Genomic DNA, 22,738 nt, shown 5'->3' on the forward strand with positions numbered 1-22,738 from the left:
CACAGTCAGTCAACTGTAGAACCCTTTTCTACAAATTTTCAGTGAAGTCTGATACCTTTCCTGCACAAACCTCATCCAGCATGTAAGGAGCCTATTCCCCAAAAGACCCTCGACACTCTTGGAGGAGAATACTAAGTACTCAACTCTGTCATGTGACCCTGCAGAGAGCCTGAGGTATCACATGGCTCCATCAGAGGGAGTATCCTAATCATGTCCTTTGGTTATCAGACAGCTCAGACTCAAACTGAAACCCCAAAACCATTTGCTTTTGTTAAACTGCAGTGCTTGTTTTTGGTAGGTCCTTTGACCATAAATTAGCTATTGCATCCCAAATAACTGCATAGCCATTCTATTAAGTATGAAATGAATGTCCCAGTTAGATGCATATTATTTTCTATTAGCCCCTGGCTCCCTCTCCTCTTTTATCATCCACTGAGCTCCCATAAAGAGCACTTCATACATGTTTGATGCTGTAATGAGTGTTCAGTTGGAGCAGATCTCACAAAGGGCTGTGTGTTAGCAGTGCTGGTCTTTGACCCCCCCCCCCCCCCCCCCCCCCCCCCCCCCCCCCCCCCCCCCCCCCCCCCCCCCCCCACTCGCTGTCCTCACACTCTCTCCGAGCTCCATGTCCCTCATGACGGCCACATCTGAAGGCCTTTCACTACAATGTGCCTTTTTGTCTCCAAAATAAATTTGTTGTTTTTCTCCTTCTTAGATGACGCACAGTGTGGGATCTAGGAGGTTTGTAAATGTCATTTTTGTGTGGTCAGAATTGCATTTTTTTTTTCTCCCTTACAATTGATTCACATGTTTATCTAATGCTCTTGCTTATTTATTTATTTATTTATTTATTTAGTTAGTTAGTTAGTTAGTTAGTTAGTTAGTTAGTTCATTTTAACAGCTACAAGGTTTTCCCTTTCATCAGACTTGAATGACTCTGATGTTTCTTCAAATGCAATCAGTAATGTACCAGCAGTTCAGATGGAACTGCACTCTTGATGTTTGGATGAGTGCCAGTTAATGGTACATTAGGGCTTCTTCTCTATTTCTCCTCCCTCTATCTTCTGAGTGAGAGAGTTGTAATGATTTCCTGTCTCCCAATAGAGGGGTTGTGCTGATGGAGGAGAACATGCCACTTTTTCTCTGTTTCTCACACATATGCTTGTGAAAATTAGCTGTTGAAGTACCTTTCACCTAATGGTGGAGCTCTTCTGGGATACTTAACACACATGATTAATAAGTAGTCATTCTATAGATAAACATCTCTCTGTTTTGGATCTATATTTTTCTGGCTCCATCTTCTTATTCTTTCTTAGGTAGGTTGCTTTTATGCTTTTACCTCATAATTGGACTCAGTATGAAGAGTATCTATGCAGCTGCCCAAGAGGGTGTGTGTGTGTGTGTGTGTGTGTGTGTGTGTGTGTGTGTGTGTGTGTGTGTGTGTGTGTGAGAGAGAGAGAGAGAGAGAGAGAGACAGAGAGACAGAGAGACAGAGAGAGAGCATAGGACAAAAAAAGATGTCAGACTAATAAAGGTCTGTTCGTTGGTCATTGCCCCAAGCTCTGTGCTTCGCCGGGGGGGCTGAGCTCTTACAGAAATTGCTTTCCATCGATGAGAATGTCTAAAAATCACATAACCTGGAGCAGCTGTGAAGTATGACAAGATCAGGCCAGCTTTTGCAATCTTTTCAACAGTGCAACAGATATTATTTGTCCAATGTATTTTTCTTTTTTTGTGGCCAGAGTGTATAGTACACATGTTTATTGTAACAGTTATTACATCATTACTAAGTTATTACAGTATTTCATCTGATCTACCATTGGTTTCTGTATAATCTGATCATTGCTGTCAGTCTGATTTAGTGTTCAGTGCTGCTGGGGCTTTGTATATCTATCCCAATATGGAATGGAACAGAAGTATGTATTGTACAGAACAAGATATCCCTTCTTGTTACAAGAAAACAACTAAAGGATGTGGATCTGAAATTATTATAGCCAACTCAACATTAAAACAACCCTGTTTTAAAAACAAAAGTTTCTTTAAGGAAGTTATTTTTAACATGGTTAAAATAATTTTTTTCCTGTACGTGATTGCCAGCATTATACATTCATCACATGTGAGCTTTCAGATATCCTGTCCAATGCATGTACACTACCTGCAGAATTGGTTTTGTGAAAAACAACCCCAGTTTCTACTGGGTGGCTATGACTGTCCATTCGGTGACACCTCAAAAAAACTCTTTTAATTATAGCCTTCTCCCAGATGTCTTAAGTCGAGCAGGCCGATTCCCAGTTCACAAGGCTGCCTGACTGAAAAGCAGAGCTAGCTCTGAGCAATGAGTTCTGAGGTAATGCTTTGGGGGTTTTTTGGGTTTTTTTTTTTTCGTGATGTGTCTATTGATTTGTGCGTGGGCCTCCACTATCTCTTTACATGTATGTGAGAGTTTTAATGAACATGAAGACCCAGTGACAAGGACGATAGGTCCCTAACTGAGCTCTGCATGAATACTCCATGTCCTCAGTGACTATTGAAGTACTGAAGTACTGACACTCCTGTGCCCCCTTTTGGTGCAAGCGACTACAAAAGCAGTCAGTCCACCTTGCAGGGGAAGAACAGGACTGGCATCGTAATTTTGCTCATTATTATTTCATGTGCCTTCAGTTGCACTGTGGTAATACTGCTGATGTGTGGGTGGTGTTGTGGTAATACTGCTGATGTGTGGGTGGTGTTTTGTTAATACTGCTGATGTATGGATGGTGTTGTGGTAATACTGCTGATGTGTGGTTGGTGTTGTGGTAATACTGCTGATGTGTGGGTTGTCTTGTGGTAATACTGCTGATGTGTGGGTGGTGTTGTGGTAATACTGCTCCACTTAAGAGATACGCCTGATAAAATCATACTCGAGTAAAAGCTAAAGTCTTGCTTGTGTATACAGAAGTGTTTTAAAGTACTTTAGAACTGAAAGTAAAATTAATGTGAGCTATTACAGTTTGTCTTAAGAAGAGGTGCGTGTCTTGTGCTCCAGTATCTTACAAACAGTATATCTGAGAAAAAAGGCCAAGGCTGCAGTGTCCTGACTTCCAGAGGCTATGTGACATTGGTGATCACACCTCCACAGACAGCTTGACATTGGTGGTCAGACATCTACAGGCAGTATGAATCTGGTGATCAGACCTCCACAGACTGTGTGACATTGCTGTTCAGACATCCACAGGCAGCGTGATGTTGCTTGTCAAATCTCCACAGGTTGCTGATGATGGTGAGACCTCCCAGAATGCATGGCATTCAATGTGTTCCCAGTGCTTAAAGCTGTAGATGTTTGTCTGCAGTTGCTCTAAGGCTTCTATATGGGTGCAAAGGTCAATCAAATCAGCCAATTAAATGCATTACTGCACTAGTATTGTTTGCTTCCATTTAAAAGTGCATCTTATTATTCAGATATTTTAAACAATTCAGTATTCTCACTGTTTTGGTTTCCTCATTTATCATCTAACTGAACACTGGCCACCCCCTCTCTTTCCCTGTTTAAGCTCTCTTCCCCAATTACCATTCGCAAACTCTCTTGACCATATGTAACGGAATGAGGAGTAGGATATATTATCTCTGTGGGTGGAGTAGGATACTCTGAAGAGGAGTCAGGAGTAGGATGTACTCTAATATGTAGAGGAGTGTGGAGTAAGATATACTCTGATATGTAAAAGAGTAGGATATGCTATCTGTGGGGGGAGTAGGATAATCTGTAGAGGAGTGAGGAGTAGGGGATACTCTGATATATAGAGCCGTGATATAGGATATACACTATATGCTCTGATATGTAGAGTGAGCTGTAGGATACACTGATATGTAAAGGTGTACAATATACTCTGATGTGTAGAGGAGTGCAGTGATGAATAGTAATGAAGTACATTTGCTTCATTGCTGTACTCAAGCACAATCCTGGAGCACATGAGTGTTTCTGTTTTTAAAGACTTTTTACTTTTTTACTTTCATTGCATTTCACTGTAAGAATTTACAAAAAAGAAATGTCACTGTCAATTTTTAAACCACAACATTTATGGCACAAACAATTTAGAAAAAAATGCAAAAATAACAGGTTTCTCGCCTTCCTCATATCACTCATGGCCCTTCTAGAAGAAATGTTTTAGTTATTTGAATCAGAAGAAGGATTCCTTCATTTTCAAATGCTTAGTTTGTTTGCCTTACTAATGCATTATTTCACTATTCAAAACGTCATGACACCCTCAAATTCGAAAGAAAAAAAAAACAAGATAAGCTACAACTAACTAGTTAACTTTTTTAAAAGAATGCAAATGACCAACAGCAGCTGTGAATAGGTGCTATGTGTAACGCTTCTGGTCCGAGTGCCGCAGGGTGCGGGGCAGGACGCGCAGACTTCCTCATTCGTGTAGAACATTTATTGACATTACACATTTAAGACAAAGGTACTGACATATAACATTCACAATGAACATAACTACACAACATTAAACAATAAACGCCTACACTTTAACATGGGACCAACCAATGTAACGGCTACAATGACCAACAATGGGAGCACACGCGGACAGGGGTTTAAATAGATGTAAGACATTAACACTAAATCCTGCACACTTGTGTGCAATCCCGCGGGGACCTGGTTACAACACAAATAAACACAGTACATGCGTAATCCCCCTGAACGTGGCGGGCCGTGCCACGTGACTTATGGGGGCGGGGCAGTCCGTGACACTATGACTAGGATCATTAGAAGACAATGACCTAGAAGGAAAACAACAAAGAAAGGGGTATAAATACACAGATGGATTAGAGGAAAACAAGTTACAGGTGCAACAAATGAAGCATGGTGATTACAAAACACGAGACAGGGTAGAGACACAAAACCAACACAAAGCTACAACACCATGCCACTTCTGATGAAGGCAGAGGGCAGCAGCCACACCCACTCTTGAACCCAGGTCTTTTAGGTAACAAATACGTACTCTTAACAGCCAGAGCAAGGGACCATCTTGGTAGCCCCAGAGCTAGAACACTCATTTACCTTTCTGAGTGATGGTCTCCATCACAGTCCAGTATACATCCTCTGTTGTGTGACAGCAATTCTGCCTGTGTTTACCTTCAGTACTCTTTTGACTGCTCACATTAACCCACTGATATTAACACATCCCCATGTGAGACAGAAAAGTGTATGATTGCACTTCCTATCTCTGCTTTTGTGGGACAGTTGTAGAGCATTAGGACAGCAAAAGTCTTAGCTCTACTGTAGTCCAAGAGCAGTGCTGTACTATACAAGTAGTCTATCTGGAGCTGTGCTATACTATGATTCTGTGTGTCAGCAAAAAGTAGAGGAACCTGTCCGCAGCAGATGATGTACGAGACCCCAGAGCAGCCATTTCTATCCACAGGGTGTTTGGTCCACAATATATTCACACTCGTCTCTTTATGAAGTCCCTTGTTTACTGTGTGTGTGTGTGTGTGTGTGTGTGTGTGTGTGTGTGTGTGTGTGTGTGTGTTATCCATCAAAATTATATGAAAGCAATAAAGATTCGTAGCTTCTAGAGACGTTTGGCAGATCTTCATGAAGATAATACTTTTTGTTTTGCAAAATAAGTAACTTTTATTAAAAAACTAAAACAGATTTCCTTTTGATTTCTGGGATTAATGCAGTGGTTATACTTGGATGGGCAGGAAAGGAGGCTCAGCAGAAATAATCTTAAACAAGGTATGGTGTAGCAATGTACTGCTGATGTCCTGAACTTGGACTTGGACTTCAACTCAAGTCAGAAATTGCATGACTTATATATGACTTCATGTAAGACTTTCTTTCCACATGAGATCTTAATTTATTTATGTATTAAAAAATAACACAACAACGTAAGATGGAGTCCAGGAGACAGAGGGCAGAAATTCTCAGGAACAGAGAAGACAAGCAGAATAGAGAATTTGACTCTTTTTGATGAGGCTGTTTTCCACACTCAGACTCTCTTTTGTTTTCTCCTGAAGAAGAAATATAAAGTTACATGACTGGAAGTGTAGTTTTAAATGACTAGGCGATTTAAAACTGGAGGGACTCCAGACTGGAGAGGGGCTGGAGACTGGAGAGGGGACTCAAAGGTTAAACATTATATAATTCATAGCATTCTAGCACCAGTAAGAACACTAATCATCACAGAACATTTACCTGACACTTTTACCCAAGCAACTTACAATTATGACTGCAAACAGCTTGAGAAATTGAGGGGTACAACAGGCCTTCCTCATGGCCCCAACAGAGGAAATATGGCAGTGTTGGAGCTTGAACTGGCAACATTCCTATTATGATTCAAGTACCTTAACCACTGAGCTACCACTGCCCCGGAGCAGCCTCAAATTCTGCTATCACACAGATCATTTCAGTATGTGACTGTGCAGTCATGCCACCTCTCAGGCAAGCCAGTGTGACCTCTGTATGTTCCTTTTCCATTAGATGAAACATGATTTCTAAAATTAATTCCAGATTCTTGCAGAGGCTTTCTGCTCTTTAAAAGTGACCTGCTCGACAACAGTGGTGGCTGGATTTCACAGTAAGCAGTAAAGGATTGTTAAACAGGCTGCTGTTCAAAGGTACAGAGAGACTCAAACAACATCTAACTGTCTCTGGGCAGCTTCCTCTGGTGTGTCAGGTGTTTCTAGCCTCAGGACAGAAGAACTGCACAAAAACATATTTAATCATGTTCGACACAGATACATCGAGCCATGTCACTAAGTATTATCAGTGATTCCCCGGTCATGTTTTACACGATTCATTAACCCAAGATGTCCAGGATTAGGCTTATTAATGCATGTACTGCAAGTGAGGCGGCTTTGGGAAGGCTGACAGGAAGCCCAAACTAAAACCCAGCTCTGTGTGACACTCATAGAGATGACTGATCCACGTAATTGTCCCCATTCTCTTGTGTCAGAAAGAAAATACAGCAGACGCTCTCATTTACTTGAGGCAAATATTACGTGTCACAGCTGTCGCCGCCTCAGCTGGAGATTGTCAATTCGAGTTATCCGGGCGGACCATAAACTCCAAGTGACAACAGCGCCCCACATCCCCTGCTCATATGCATGCTGTGATAAATAAACAGTCGAGGTGTTTTCTTCAGCACAATCACAGACGTACAAAGAATAAATGAAGGAGTAATTCTGTTATTTAAAGTAAATTATAACAAACAAAGAGAAACATAGCAGTATTAGTGTGCTTGGACTCCTGTTCTCTCCTGATGCTCAGTGGCTGGTCTCATGCAGCCATGCAGTCATACATCCGCACTCCTGTTTGTTTTCCCTTGGCTCTCCTCAGTGCACTGACAGCCACTATTAAGAAAGTGAGGGAGTTTTATGACTGCCAGTGCAGTGTAGCAGTCTGTCAGTGGTTCCTACTCTGCTGTTGCTCTGCTAGGGCATCAGTCAGAGCACCTACTGGACCAGTCTTTACTAGACCAGCTCTACAGACCTTACTAGACCAGCTCTACAGACTTTACAAGGGTTACCCTAATCCTGTATGAATGCGAAACAGGAAGGTTTAGATGAATGGAGGTTTCCTGAAGGGTTTAGATTGTAACTTAATTAGCTACATTTATGAAGTTGCCTCCAATCCTGGTAAAGATTTCTACTTATTGTAAGCACTTTGAAATGTCATGGTGTATGAAACGTCCTATATAAATAAAAATCCTGTAAAAATAAACTTGCCTTACCTAGCATTATCACATGTGTGCATTTAATTATTTGGTCAATGAATAATGCTAGGCAAGGCAAGTTTATTTGTACTGGACTTTTATTTTAATTTACTTTAAATGCATTTTTAAATGTCAGAAATTATGAATTTCTGCTTTCTCTAAGACAGAAAAAGTTCCAAAATTGGTTGCAGGTCCTGAAGCTGGTGCTTAATGAAGGAAAGACTTAACTGTCATAAATATACAAATATTTAATCAACTACAACATGGGAAAAGGAGCTCACAAAACAAAATAGATTTTTTTTAAGAAATTATGCTTTGTATTTAAAACTCACTAAAAATATAAAAACACTAGCCACTAACATACAGTAGATAACATGATTAACAAATTAGCTACCAATAACTGACCATAAGTGAAAAGCAACCTTGGTTTAACATTTACAGGGGCATTTTTTAAGAGAATACCCCATTACATATTTTGATTCATACATTGCTTTCATTAAGCAAATGTGTTTTATTTTCTTTAGTTTTGTTCAATAGCAGTATTTAACACCAGTCTATTCAGTTTACTGAACTTTGGAAATGCAGTGAACCTGATGGTTCTTCAGTAATGCTCTACATGACTGAACTTGTTCTCATCTGCTTAAGAGGCCCAGTTAAGCTGCAGAGTTTGGCTTAAATCTTCCCATGCTGCTGAATCAGGAGTCTGGAGGGTGGGGACCATGCCCCAACTCACAAGACCCAGAACAGCCATAGAGAACATGAATCTGAGTTTTATGCTTGTAGACAAAGTGCTGTCACCAGTGTCAAACAAAATGCTCTGACACTAAAGTTGAGAAGAGCTGGATGGGTTTATCCTTTCTGTGCCCTGCGAAGAATGTTAACTGCACAGGCAGTCAGAAAAAACCTGCAGTTTGGAACATCTTTAGTGGTATGCCAGAAGGTGAAAGATGCAGCAGCCAGTTAGATGTAGATACTCAGCATGAACCCACAGCACCACCTAATGAATAGAGTGTAATATTGCAACTGGCTCATGCAAAAAAAAAAAAAAAGTTTAGCCTGAAAGGGAGAAATGCTCCCCAGGATCATACATGCTGTTTTGTGCTGAAACAAAGGGTTTCCTTTGTGCAATACATATTTGAGATGACCCTTATTTCCTGTAGATCTGAGATGGTCTTTTATTACCTGTGGATTTGGTATGACCCTGACACAAAATCTCAAACATTCACAGAAAGTGGACATCTTCAAATCGAAACTAAAGACTACTGTATTTGATCTAGCCATCAGTTAGGCCTGTCTCTGTGTCTCTGTGTTTATCTCTCAGGGACATATTTTGCATTGCTGTTTTCCAGTTTTCTTTCATTAAATATTATTATTTTAATTAAACTTTTCTTTCTTTACATTATCTTTATATGTATCTATTCTAATAATTCTTCTTTCATTTAATGCATTTTCCACTTATAATAATCTTTTTATTTCATGATTTTTCTTTGATGATTTTTCATGATTTTCTTTTTTTATTTAAATCAAATGTAGTTAATTTTATGTAAAACAAAATTGTTATATGCAACTTTTTGACAAAAACATTCCCAAGTTTATAGATCTCAGGATGCAATAAGCTTTATTATTTCAATTCTTCTATATCTGTGTGAAGCCCTTTGTATTATCACTATATATGAAAAATGCTATACAATAAGCTTGCTTGCCTTGCCTATGGATTTGAGATGGTTATGGTCATAGTTTATCATTCATCTGAATTAAACTTTGACCCAGTGCCATTTCCACTCCTGCTGGAAGACTGACAGCACATTTGTTTGGATGTTGAATCTACACACCTGGGCTCAGTCCACAGCTGTTATTTAACTCTACTTAAAGACTGTTGTCTTAGTTTTTCTTAGTTTTTGGTTTAATCAGACTCCGCACATGCAAATGGGAATTTTTTTTACTTTTTGTTGCTGTTGTTTTGGAATGAGCTGTCGATTTATATTATTTCTTCTGTTACTGTTAAATATTGTTTAATATTGGTCAATTCTCAGCTATTACACTTTACAATGGGCATAGCTATTTTGTGTTCATCTGTTACATCAGTTGTTTTATGCTGAGCCTGACATGTAACTTTTCACTCCTCCCTTTTTCCAAAAGGGAAACAAGATCCACCATTGATGGCTCCTGTCAAATCCACAGCACAGCACTGCACTATGGGAGACTTCAGGACATGGCCAGCAACGGCTGTTTCACTTAATCATGCAGGCAAACCAAACACAAAATGTGCACATCCTGTGGAAACAGCTCTCACTTCCTGGTATAGCCTAACACAAAGAAGGGGTCTTGAAGAGAACGCCTTCCTCATTCCACGTCTCACCGACCTTTTGCCATCCTCCATTGTCTCCGTCCTCCGCTCACACACATCACCTTTACCCAGCACTCACACACTTCACCTGAACCCAACGCTCACACACCTTATCTGGATCGATGGAGCACCAGGCCCTCTGGCTCACTCTTCTTCTGACTGGCATGTCAACACTGTGTAAGAACACCTACTTAGCCATATATATCTATGGCATTTCTTTCACCTTCTTTTTGATATTTCTCCTGTTTTTACACCTCTGCGAATTTTCTTCTCATATATAGGGCAGGGTGGTGAGGCCCAGTCAGGTAAGTTTCACATAGTTTCCATTTTGCACTGATTTACTGTTTCCATTTTGCACTGATCTGTTGTTTCAGTTGCCCTGTGCTCAGTTACTGTTATTGATAAGATCAAAACTTAAATCTTAAAAAATCTGATTACTTTTATTCAAAAAGTGTATTTTTACTTCTTACAAAAGAGATGACTATTTAGTTTAAAGGACTGAAACATTCTGAGTTCTATGTGAGAAATGTCAGACTTATGTGAATATGAATAGATTTATTTTTAGGCTGAGACTGAGCTGGCTGATGCTTTAATCTTCATGAAATACACACCGCTTGCCCTGAACCAGGAAGCTTTTATTCGGACATGAGGTTGTTTTATCTTTGTGGATTTGCACTCTGGGAATCTTGCTATCCTGCTAATGGCTCTCCGGCATGGAATTAAGCTGTTGCAGGGTGACTGCTACTGCCTTCCCCTAGGGTAGTGGTGTTTGTGCAATTGTTTCTTTTCCTTCCTTCATCCTCGCCCTGTTTACGCCCACACTCCATCTGTTCCTCAGTGCTCTTACTGTGTTCTCCTTACACTGCCAGTACAACTCCAATTGTTAATACAGTGGATGTATTAAAGAGGAGAGGCCTCTGAAAATGAAATATGAAAACCTTTGGGCTTCTGTAGGTTTATAGTGAACATGGGAATGCCAGATAAACAGCTCTGGAGTACTTTTGACAAAACCTCATTTACATATTTAAAGTTATAAGAACTTTTATATTTACCATTAAGAAAAATCTTGATGATCTTGATATGGTAAAATGTGTACACTGTTGCGCAATGTATGGTCAGAAAAAAAAATTTGATAAGCTCTTTTTTTACAGTTCTTTTTTTGCAATGAGTTTACTATCTTGAAAAGCAACTGATTACTGGTAAATTTGGGGATTTGATTTGTTTGTTTTGTAATATATAGTAAGTAGACACCAGGTCCAATGCTGGATGTGTAGGACTGGACTGGATGTGTAGTGCATCCTGCCAGGCGAGTCACACCCTTGTCCTCACTAATCTACTTCCTGTTTCAGAGTTCACCATTGACTGGGTGAAGCTGACCTTCTTCCCAGGGGCTATGGTTGACAGTGGCACCAACCTGACCCTTCACTGTGAGGCCAAGATTAGTTACAGCTCCGTAAAGCCCGCGCTCACATTCAGGCTCCTGCTAGATGGGAAGATAATCTACTCCAAAAACACCAGTGACACCATGCTGGAACTCAATTTAGCTCCAGCCAGAGCTTCCAACTCGGGCTTTTACAAGTGTGAAATCCGCATCCGCAATAAGGAGATGAGCAGTGAGACACAGAGGCTCACCATCTCAGGTAAAGTGTGTACCATACACAAGACACAGACACTCACTGTCACAGGTAGTGTGTACCATACACGAAACACAGGCGCTCACTGTCTCAGTGTACTAAATATATCACACAAAACATGCTAACCTGTTTGTTAGTAAACTTGACCACAAGTTTACTAGATCAGTCTCTCTCTGCAATAAACTTCACAGTTCAAAGATTGCACCTCACCAACTATGTGTTCTGATTCATAGACTCATAAATGATGTTCTGTGTTCACACTCAAAGACTTGTAGATTGTGTTCATACTCATAGACTTGTAGATTATATGTTCACACTCATAGACTCACAAACTGTGTTCATGCTCCTAGACTCAGACTGTGTTCATGCTCCTAGACTCACAGACTATGTGTTCACACTCATAGACTCATAGACTGTGTTTACATTCATAGACTCAGGCTGTGATCACATTCCAAGACTCATAGACTATGTGTTCACACTCATAAACTCAGACTCTGTGTTCACACTCCTAGACTCAGACAATATGTTCACACTCATAGACTATGTGTTCAGGCTTACAGACTCCAACACTGAGGGTGCATCCCAGCACTGTGTATGAGGGTGATGAGGTCACGGCCACCTGCAGCGCACCACAAGAGACTGGGAGCATAAGTTTCCACTTCTACAAGGACAGTGAATACATCACACTGGTCCAGAGTAGCAGTAACTCCACCGCGACTGCTATTGTGAAGGTTTTCAAGTTAGGAAATATCCACATGTACTGCAACTACCAGCTTTCCATGTCCCATACCACAGCCCTCTCCAGCAACAGCAACACTGTGGAAGTGTCTGTCAAAGGTAAACCTTAACCAGCTCTATGTGCCACATTTGACCCTGTGAACTTCCAGCTGGATATTTTGGCTGGTTGGGCCTTGGGGGAAGACTCTTCTATCACTGGCATTTCTGTTCATTAGCCAGAACTGCATTAGAAATCCTAAATCTAATCTCTCCTTGGACATTGACACATACCTCTAAACTGTGTATTTGTGTGTTAATTTGTTTTCAGAGCTTGGCATCACTCCGTTAATAGGGATCTGGCCTCAATTGAACATCGTAGAGGGGGACCGGGTGTCCATAAGTTGCAATGTGTCACATTACACCCGAAATGACGTTGAAATCTTCCTGACTAAAGACAAGCTACTGCATAAAGATCACACGTCATTTAGGCACAGCTTTCAGGCCAAAGTGGAAGACTCTGGAGATTATGTGTGTAAAACAGAAAAAGGCAATGTGCAGAAGACCACATCAGCAAAACTGGACGTAGCAAGTAACTACTACTCAGCATAAATCCTCATACAGCCCCATCTATCCCTCACAGCCAGTGCAAGTACAGGGTCACTTTTCACTTTTGTAGTGTAATGCCAAACTGCTCTACAAAAACTAGATCCACTTTGATAGTGGATATATCCCAGTGCACCTTAAAATGTAGCCAACAAACACGTGTCCTAAATGATGTAACCTGGATCCCACTGCAAATTAAACGAACCCACACAATAAAGATAAATCACCAAACATCCTTCTTGATATTTAAATGGAACATATATATGGACTATACATACAACTTAACATTTTTACATAAAACATAAATTCTTGTTACTGAATCCTAACATTATCGAATGCTACCACTTCTTGCTAGCCATTAGGTCATTTGTCTTGTATTTGGTGTAGGCCAGTAAATTAGTAGTAGGGTTACTTGAGCTTGTAGTTTGTTTAGATTTGTTGCCACACGTTTATCAGAAGGATAAAATTTCCCAGTGAACTAGTAAATCTAGACCTAATCAGGACCCCGCTGTTTCATTGCAGAGATAGTGATTCATTTATATGGAAAAGGGCGTCAATTTGAGACAACCACTGTGTGCTTTGGTACATATTGTACAATTCCCAGTACCTTTGCATATGTAAAATGACTCATTAATCTGTTCTCCATTTTACCAGTTTTGTTTTCGACGCCTGTTCTTAATATGGCTCCAGTGGAAGTGTTTGAGAGACAAAACTTCACCTTGAGCTGTAAGAGTTCCACCAACACCCAAAGAAAACCTAATGTGAATTACAGTCTGTATAAAGAACAGCATCGTCTGAAGTCAGGACACAGCTTAAGTCTTACAGCAAGCCAAGCCAACAACGGGAGGTACTTTTGTGTGGCTGAGGCGAAGGAAATCAGAAAAACTAGCACACAGCTGACTGTTACTGCAAAAGGTAAATAATCAGTATATTTCATTGCGCTTCATGTCACCTGGCTTAGCAATGAGTTTCCTTAATAACTACTAGCTGTAACGCATTAAAACAAATGTAATAACCATACTTGTGGTCGCTCATAATAATAAGTTATGAATTATTATGAAGTAAGTGATTCTGGGAGTTAATACAACATGTGTGTGGCTGCACAGTGAAAGAAACTGGTCCTCTCTTTCAGACTTTATCAGATACTAAAAAGCCATTTCAGTAATGTATGTATTTGTAATTGTGAGGTAACAGTTACAATTACAAACCTATGACACTGACAGTAAAAGACCTAGTTTTTTAATACAAAGCTTAATACATGGTTATTAATATTAGATTTTGAGTTGTGGTGCTTAGTTTTACCCTATTACATAAATCTATTTGACTGTAGTTAAAGCACAAAAGAGTACATATTTATGGTTTTATAGCAAGGGAAAAAACACTACTGTCCTGCACAAAGAGACAACGGCTGAATTGAAACACATGACAGTTCATCTAATGAATAAATGATTATAACATGTAGACCTTTAGATCAAAGTCTTGGTAAAGATTTGGCATAATGTTAGTGTTGAGGAAAACTAGTCTAAATATTGTTTTGGCTGCATGGTGGTAAGATAGAGTAACATATTAAAAAATCTTGAAAAACAACCCATTACTGGTGAATTTGATGTTTTTGTTTGTTTTGTTGTTATTGTTTTTGTATTATATAATAACATTTGATAAATTAGTGAAAATAATACATTTGAATACATTTATCTTTACTCAAATATATGCCTAAAATGTATTTTAATCAAAATGACATCCACAATATATTTTTGTGTTGGCGTTAATTTAATCCTTCCACTCATCCCATCAACACCAGTGAAAGCAGTAACAGCTTACCCACCTAAGACCCATGGTTTATTAACTGGGCCATCCAAGGAGGATGGGTTCCCTCTTGAGTCTTGGTCCTCTCAAAGTTTCTCCAAGGGAGTTTTTCATTGACACTATTACCAGTGGTTTGCTCATTAGGGATATGGGCCCAATCATTTGTAAAATCCATGCTGTAAAAAGTGCTATATAAATTGACTTTGACTTCAATAGCTTACATGGATACAACTATTTGTAGAATAAGTTATATTAATTTATGTTATTAAGATGTGCTTTCTTTATGAAACTATATGTAATTACCTCTTTATATATATATATATATATATATATATATATATATATATACACACACACACACACACACACACACACATAATATATATATATATATATATGTGTGTGTGTGTGTGTGTGTGTGTGTGTGTGTGTGTGTGTGTGTGTGTGTGTGTGTGTGTGTGTGATGTGTTTGCTCCTCTCTCTGCCAGTGCCCGTCTCAACCCCAGTTATCCGAGTGGTGGGGCGGGTCATCCTGGGACGGCCGTTTAAGCTTGTGTGCGAGAGTAAGCTGGGAATGCTGCCCATCACCTTCACCCTGCTGAGGGACAACAAATTTGAGGCAGAGGTGAACGTGACCGGGCCCTTCCGTCGGGCTCTGTTCAACATCTCCTCCATCCCATCCAGACAGGATGTTCACAGCTTCGTCTGCCAGGCTCGGAACCAGGCTCCACAAATCATCCGCTTAAGCCAACCCCTCGATGCACCGGTTATAGGTGAACCCAACACATACCCTTTCATAATGGCTTATTGATAAACTGACACTAAGTGGGACTGGCTAGACATTTTATTTTATATAGTTATTTTATTTGATACTTATTTGATATTGTTGATATTATTGATATTATTTGTGGATGCATACATGCCTACTTTTCCTGTGCACTGAATGAAAGGAAAATGGATTTTGGATATTCTGTAATACCACCTATTAATAGCAGTTCATTTTAACAGGCATTTCTACCTGGTAAAGTAAGAGTGCAGTTCTCCCTCACACACCTCTATCTTTCTTTCACCTATGTCCATTAGAAACTGTGTCCAAGCCAGTGCTAACTCTTGACCCCAAGGGCTACACAGTAACAGAGGGGATGAATCTTACCCTCTGCTGCAGTGTCCATCAGGGCACTGCCCCATTCACCTTTGCCTTTTACCGCGATGGGGCCACAAGCCCCTTCTTCAACACCAGCAGTAGCCGGAAACAGGGATCCTACACCATCGAGTCCGTAAGGAGGGATCATGGAGGAGGTTACTACTGCCAGGCTTCTAATGAAGCCAATGAGACAAAACGGAGTGACTCTGTTCCATTTGGAGGTCAGGGTTCCTGTACTATGCATTATACCATCAATCAGAGGATTCCAAGCCTCCAAATCTCACATCTTACTCTTGAGTTTTCTCAACAACAACAAAAAAACGTCATTCCTCTACAGTGAACCTGGCGGGTTGGAAGAAGGCTGCCATTGCTGCGCTCTGCTTCCTGCTCCTGTTGGTCATTGTCATCATCCTGATCCTTTTCCTGAAGAAGGCACAAGCTCCGCGGCATACTAAAAGGACCAAGGAGCTGTCTGTGTATGTCTTCCCTTCCCTCTGTTTGCTCCATGGTTGCAAATCCCCTCTTACTGAGTTAGCAAATGTCTGCTTTATTAATGAAAACTTGCTTCATGAGACATAATTGCTTTCACAGAAAGTCTACACGCCCTAAATCAGGTGATCCCATGAGGGTGAGCCTCACACTCGACTTTGAGGAAAATAATGCAGTCAATGGTAAGTTTCACGTTTCATTTACACAAACAATACTGGACATATATACTGTAGCTATAAGACCTCCATATCATACCATACAGAGACCGCATCTATAAGACCTCCAAATCATACAATATAGAGAATACATTTATAAGACCTCTATATCATACCATACAGACACCACATCTATAAGATCTATCTAGTAGGCAGAGGGAACTGTTTGCTGGTCCAGTGTATGTGGACATTTAGCCAAACCTTTAGCCAGCAGTAACCCCCTCCCCCCACCACACTTCCTGTATTTATTTTTCCTTGTGCGTAAGGTCAAACCATGCAGAGTATAACATTGAGCTGAGACACATCAGAGCAAAGAGGACACAATGAATGCTTTATTTGTGATGCAGAACACATGATCATTCTGGAGACTGACCTCATTTAAATTAATGCCCTTCTTCCTCACAGGCACACCTAGTGTCATGGGCCAAAATGTGTGGAGTAAAAATGTTTCCAGCTCAGGTTAGTGCCTGACATATTTTTGCTGTATCCGAACAGAGATGCACGTTCCTGACAGAAGTTCTTACACATGGGGCCGTACTGTGTGCATAAGGGGTCATACTGGGTACATCCCAGGCAAGGGCCATGGGGCAAGGGTCACTCGTCTGAGGAGAATTCCAATTAAAACTGCCTAATCGACATCCATGAATTGAATATGTAGAAGTGCACATACTTGTCATGTTGTCACTTGTCATTACCTGTTATTGTAGCTGACCAGGACAAGTAAGCATGTCAATAATAAAACTGTTGTCAGTGTTGTTATACAGTTAGTTGTTATTATTTGTAACAACTGTACTGTAGTTGTTGTACAGTTTATATATTGCTATGTAGTTGTTAATTTGTGTAACATTTCATTATCTGCATGACAATTACACACAATGGTTACCAAAAATGTGTTCTCCACAAAGTGTTCTCCAATGCATAGGAAGGAAGACTGGCGGCCTCTGCTGTAGTATACTGATGTGCACTGTGCTGCTAGAAAATCCAGTCCTGTGATGGATTTGAGCAAAAAAATAATACTGATTGAATATCATTTGAAATACTTCAAATGAAGATCCCACTTGTTTGTGACTGGTTATACAGTGTTGCATGTGACATTATCATTTGGACCATGAGATCACGTGGTGACAGAAGGCAATTGATGTGTTGTAGAATCTGATAATCAGAGTAGCGAGGAAGAAGAGCAGTGTGAAATGCTACAGTACACTGAGCCGCCTCCCACACAGGAAGTGGACACCATCCCAGGTGAGCTGCTGTAACCTCTTCTGGGTAATCACAGGTCGATGTGAATCTTTGCTCACATGAGACTGAAATGTTTGTATGTTTTGTGTGCGCATCATGTGTATATGATGTGTGCATGTTCTGTGTATATGTATACCATGCATCATGTGTTGTGTGTGTCATGTTTGTGTGTATGTTTCGTATGCATGTACATATGTGATTTAATTTCTGCACTGTTGCTGTCTCTGTCTAATCAGCCCCAGAGCAAGATACTGTCACAGGGGAAGCTGAGGTCCCAGACTGCAAACAAGGTGAGAACTGCTTTCTAAATTATGCAGTTAATTATTTTTCTCTGTTCAAATGAAGAAAACAATGTGGATGGTTTATCATAATAAAATAATTATTAATGTTAGTGTATGTTAGATGAACTTGGTCCATTTCCTTTCCTGCTGGGGTTGCGGGGGAGCTACATCCCGTTTTCACAGGAAGCCCTGGAGCCTCAAGTGTTCCCATCCAAGCAAGGCAGAACGTTCTGCCATTGTTTCTCCAGCAAAAATAAACCTTCAGCAGCCATTTTCCATTGTTGATTCATGTGTTGTTTACTCATTAATGGTCACGGTATGAGCGTGAAACAATGCAGAAACACAGCAATGGTAACACAATAATGGGTTAGGACATGACCACACATCGTCAAACAATGGCTGCATATTAAGGGAAACAGGCTAGTTATGCACACACAAATATACATAAATATACAAATATATATACAATAAATAAATATACAAATATATATATAGACTGGAGGAGTGTGATGGGTTGTTGATTGGAGGTGTTTGAGTGCTGATTGCAAGTTTGATGGTGTGTTGACTGGAAGAGAATATGATGGTGTGTAGATAGGAAGAGAGTTTGATGGCATGTAGATAAGAGGAGAGCTTGATGAGGTGCTATTGGAAGAGTGTGTTATAGGGTGTTGAACATAAGGGAGTGTGAGAGGTTATTATTTGTGCTGCCTGTTCCACTGATTTTCTCACCCTTGTTTTTGTAGACACCGTGGATGAACCTCAGAGTGTAAGTGGAATACCATGCAAAAACACAAACACATGTCTTACCTGTGTGCTCCATTATTTCTGTTAGTAACAACTGCCAACTATTAAACAACCACCACAGGGATATAATCTATTGTCCAGCTTTCTCCTGCTATCGGATGCATGAATGTGCTGCAGACTGCTGCCCTCCATGTCTTTAACCTACAACATTAGATGAGGCTAAACATGATGCCACTGTTGTGTTGCCCTTCATTTTCTAATGGAGATGGAGTGAACGTAACTGTCCATCATATTTCTCTCTCTCTCTCTCTCTCTAGCAGTCTGCTCTTGCATATGTTCAGCTCAACCACAGTGAACAGAAGCCTGTGTAGCTTCCCCTCTCCAGAAAGACCCTCACCCCTCCTGCCTATTGTAATTATACACCTAATTTATTCAGTTTCCTCTCCACGCTAGCTGCCTGCCAATGAGAATGAACAGACACACTTCTTCACTATGGGCTCATTTCTCTGCATGGTCAAATAGTGGTTGCACAAGTCATTGTGTTGAGCTGTGACAGTGTTTGTATAGCTGAGAATAAAGAGTGTTCTTCCAAATGTAGTTTTTCCTTGTGATTTGTTTGTTTAGTGAACTTCTCAGCGTCCTTTTGGCTATAAATTGTAGGGAGGTTTCTCAGTGGGTGCTTGTGGAAAGAGCTACAAAAATATCAATCTTCCTGTGGCAGGAGGAGCACTGATAAACATGCTCTCTTTGAAGGTTGATAAGACATAATGTTGGTGAAGGAAGTGAGAGAAGAACTGATCGTTATGTAGGTGAATCAGAGTTGGAAATGAACCTTTTCGTCCACCTGCCACTGTGACTGGTGGATTCAAAAATCTGCCAGGTACTCTTTTTTTTTTTTACCTGCCATGTTTCTTCCTCTTGCATGGACATTCCTGAACAGGGCCATTTTCAGGTCAGTAAGTGCTATGACTTTAGAATATCACAAATCGCTCTTACAATTGCATTATTTGTTTTTTTGTGCTAGGTTTATTTATCCACATTTGGCAAGTGCTAATTTCCAACCATGGGGTGAATGAGTAGGAGATTGAGCAAGTGTGTGAATGTGTGCAGGGGCTATATAGGAGTGGAGAGAAAACATTAGTGTCATCGAGGATGTGACTAACACCAATAAACAAAGGCAGACCTGTCACTAACTAGATAGTTTCTAATGAGGAATGCACAAAGGAAACTACTCAAGGGCTGGTGGTGTGGGAGGGTGGGAGGTAATGGGAGTTGGTGTAAAATACCCCCATTGTTCTAGTGTTTCCATTGATTTGTCTGTTAATAATAGTCAGCTAATTAAGAAAAGTTCTCAGATGTGGAAGGGAAGCCAGAAGTAGCCACAGTAGCAGCCATGACATATGCAGCATGTTCTCCATTATCTAGCATCTGCTGCTAACTAAAAGCTCTGAGGTCACAGGGCTGCTTGGTTTACAGCTTGTTTTACTGGGCTCCTATATAGCACCTATCATGACCTCCTATCATGAAACATTCTTGCCTTTCCTGCACTCACAATATGTGCCCCTGCAGGTTTGTCCTCTCCCAAAGGTCTGTGTGAAAGTCTGAAAACATAACCTCAACTAGCATTCGACCTCCCATTAGTTATGGGAGGTCAGGTTGTGTGTCACCAACTTCGGCCACTATGCCAGACTGTGTTCCCCAGACAATGGCCAGTTTTAAGCTCGCCCCAGAGACTGCCCGTCAAAACTGTGACTAACTGTTTGAAGTACTCTATTTATACCTACTTCTGGTTAAATGTGGCTAAAACTAACTATTCAAGTACTTCACCTTCTAAAGTGTATCCATGTAGCATTTGTGGCAGGAAAATATGAGTCTCAAAGTATAACATTACAAGCAACCTGACTACCACCTACTAACACCTGTAGTTCATGTTTGCTAACAAATTTTGACATTTTCCAGGTGAATATTTGAACAGTAATGAAGTAGAAGTTTATTGTTACATACTTATAAAATGGATAGTTCCAGTCCTAAATCCTGATTGGCTAAACTGTGTTGGAAGCCTTTGTAAAATCCTCGATATACATTCACTTATGACTGCCTCACAATGGGTGCATCCCAATTACATACTATTTACTAATACTAACTACTTTGTATGTAGTATCTAGTACACAGTGTAGTTAAGATTGTTAAATTTGAGTACACTAAAAAAAATCCAAGATGCATACATAGAACCAGTCGGTTTTTGAGTAGCTTTGAATGGACACTATTTTCCCATAATGCAATGCAAACAGAAATAGAGGAGCTACTTACGTCTGGAATTTTTTATTTTTTTTAATGTCAGACAATACTGATGGTTCAGTAACAACACTTGCAGGTGAACGAGTGTATAAATTTGAGTACAACGTGGATTTTTTTCTTTAAAACAGTAAAATAATTAATAAACATAATCTGTTTGAGACATGTTACATTGTCTAAATTAGCTAGCAGCCTAGCTGTAGTAACTAGTGTTTGGCCTTCATGGGTAAACTGGCTATCTGACGGCAGCTAATTTAAATCAATCTGTATTTGTAAACAACGTAGAATATCAGGGTTAATACCAATGTTGATGTAATATATAAACACAATGAGAAATCAATGACATCATTCACTAATAAAGACTCAGATCTTACAGTAGATAAAGTGGCTTAACTGACATGTAGGTTAGCTAACTTAGCTAGCATAGTCAGGTTAGCCTGAACAATTGCCTGAGCAATTGTTAGCAGGAGCCGAGAATAATTTCATGTTTAGTTGTGATACTACAAAAAGGAATACTGTAAGAAGGCGTTAAAAATGACAAATCATATCAAACTTCCTCGAGGTCTGATGACGACAGCTGCCTGCTGATAACCTGGCGCAGTAGCCACAGAGGGAGCAGAGATGAGGGATGGAAGAGAAGGGAAAGAGAGGAGCAGCTCCTCCTGCTCTTAGATACGTTTGTTAAGTCGGATTAAAATAAAACGTAAAAAACAAAATCATTTGTTTTTTGGTTTAATTATAAATATGGTTAATAATAATGGTAATAAATAGTGGTAGTAACTGTTAATTTGAATTCCATCTTTTTAAATGACAACTAAAATGCGAATATCCATTGTACAACCAAGCGTCAAGCGTTTTGTGCGCCTTCAGGCTTTGCTTGGCATATGTCCCAGCATCGAAATCAGGTTGGCTACGTATAAATGTCAGGAAATCCCGATTCCTGGCCACATGCTGATGTCTAGACCATTGATTCTGTTGGTAATTTGGATGAATCGCTGTAGAGCCCAACTGCCTTTCATTCTGGTTTGCTGTTTTCATTTAACACAGCTGTGTTATAAATTATTTGTATTCTGTTTTCCATTAGGATGTTAACAGGATCTATCCACCATATGAAATTTCACCATTTACTGTGCTAAACTTGTGAAGGCTGCGGCTTAATTCACAGAGACACAGTTGTCTAAAATGAAAACTGGAACTTACATGTAAGGTTCATAAATAAAGCAGCACTCTTTTATAGGAGCATCTTTATCGTCGTAAAGCAGTATGGTAAAAAGTGTTGTTAATTTCCTATTTGATTTACTCTCGGACAACGATAAGAGGGCCTACCTAGAGGAGATTAAACACCTGGAAAACTGGTGCCAGGAAAATAATCTTCTCCTAAATGTCAGCAAGACAAAGGAGCTGATCGTGGATTGCAGCAAGAAGCAGGAGCGGCACTACCAACCTGTGAGGATCAGTGGAACCACGGTGGAGAGAGTAGATAGTTTCAGGTACCTTGGTGTTCACATCTCGCAGGACCTGTCCTGG

General features: G+C 40.1%; 1 protein-coding gene across 2 annotated transcripts; it reads left to right on the forward strand.

Moving 5' to 3' along the window:
- The first annotated feature begins 10,006 nt into the window (after positions 1-10,006).
- Positions 10,007-19,509, forward strand: pecam1 (platelet/endothelial cell adhesion molecule 1). 2 transcript variants are annotated; one of them, XM_027000389.2, is made up of 15 exons: positions 10,007-10,221; positions 10,326-10,349; positions 11,394-11,684; positions 12,231-12,515; positions 12,724-12,984; positions 13,653-13,913; positions 15,293-15,577; positions 15,888-16,169; positions 16,286-16,424; positions 16,540-16,619; positions 17,058-17,111; positions 17,802-17,894; positions 18,128-18,181; positions 18,916-18,938; positions 19,234-19,509. In XM_027000389.2, exons 1-15 carry the CDS (start codon positions 10,167-10,169, stop codon positions 19,285-19,287), a joined length of 2,241 nt encoding a protein of 746 aa, XP_026856190.2. In that variant the 5' UTR covers positions 10,007-10,166; the 3' UTR covers positions 19,288-19,509. The 2 variants fall into 2 exon arrangements, with proteins under 2 accessions (XP_026856190.2, XP_026856191.2); XM_027000390.2 differs by having other exon boundaries at positions 10,008-10,221; positions 19,237-19,509.
- The last annotated feature ends 3,229 nt before the right edge of the window (positions 19,510-22,738 follow it).

This window comes from Electrophorus electricus, chromosome 1 (genome assembly GCF_013358815.1).
Source record: "Electrophorus electricus isolate fEleEle1 chromosome 1, fEleEle1.pri, whole genome shotgun sequence".
NCBI classification, from domain to species: domain Eukaryota; kingdom Metazoa; phylum Chordata; class Actinopteri; order Gymnotiformes; family Gymnotidae; genus Electrophorus; species Electrophorus electricus.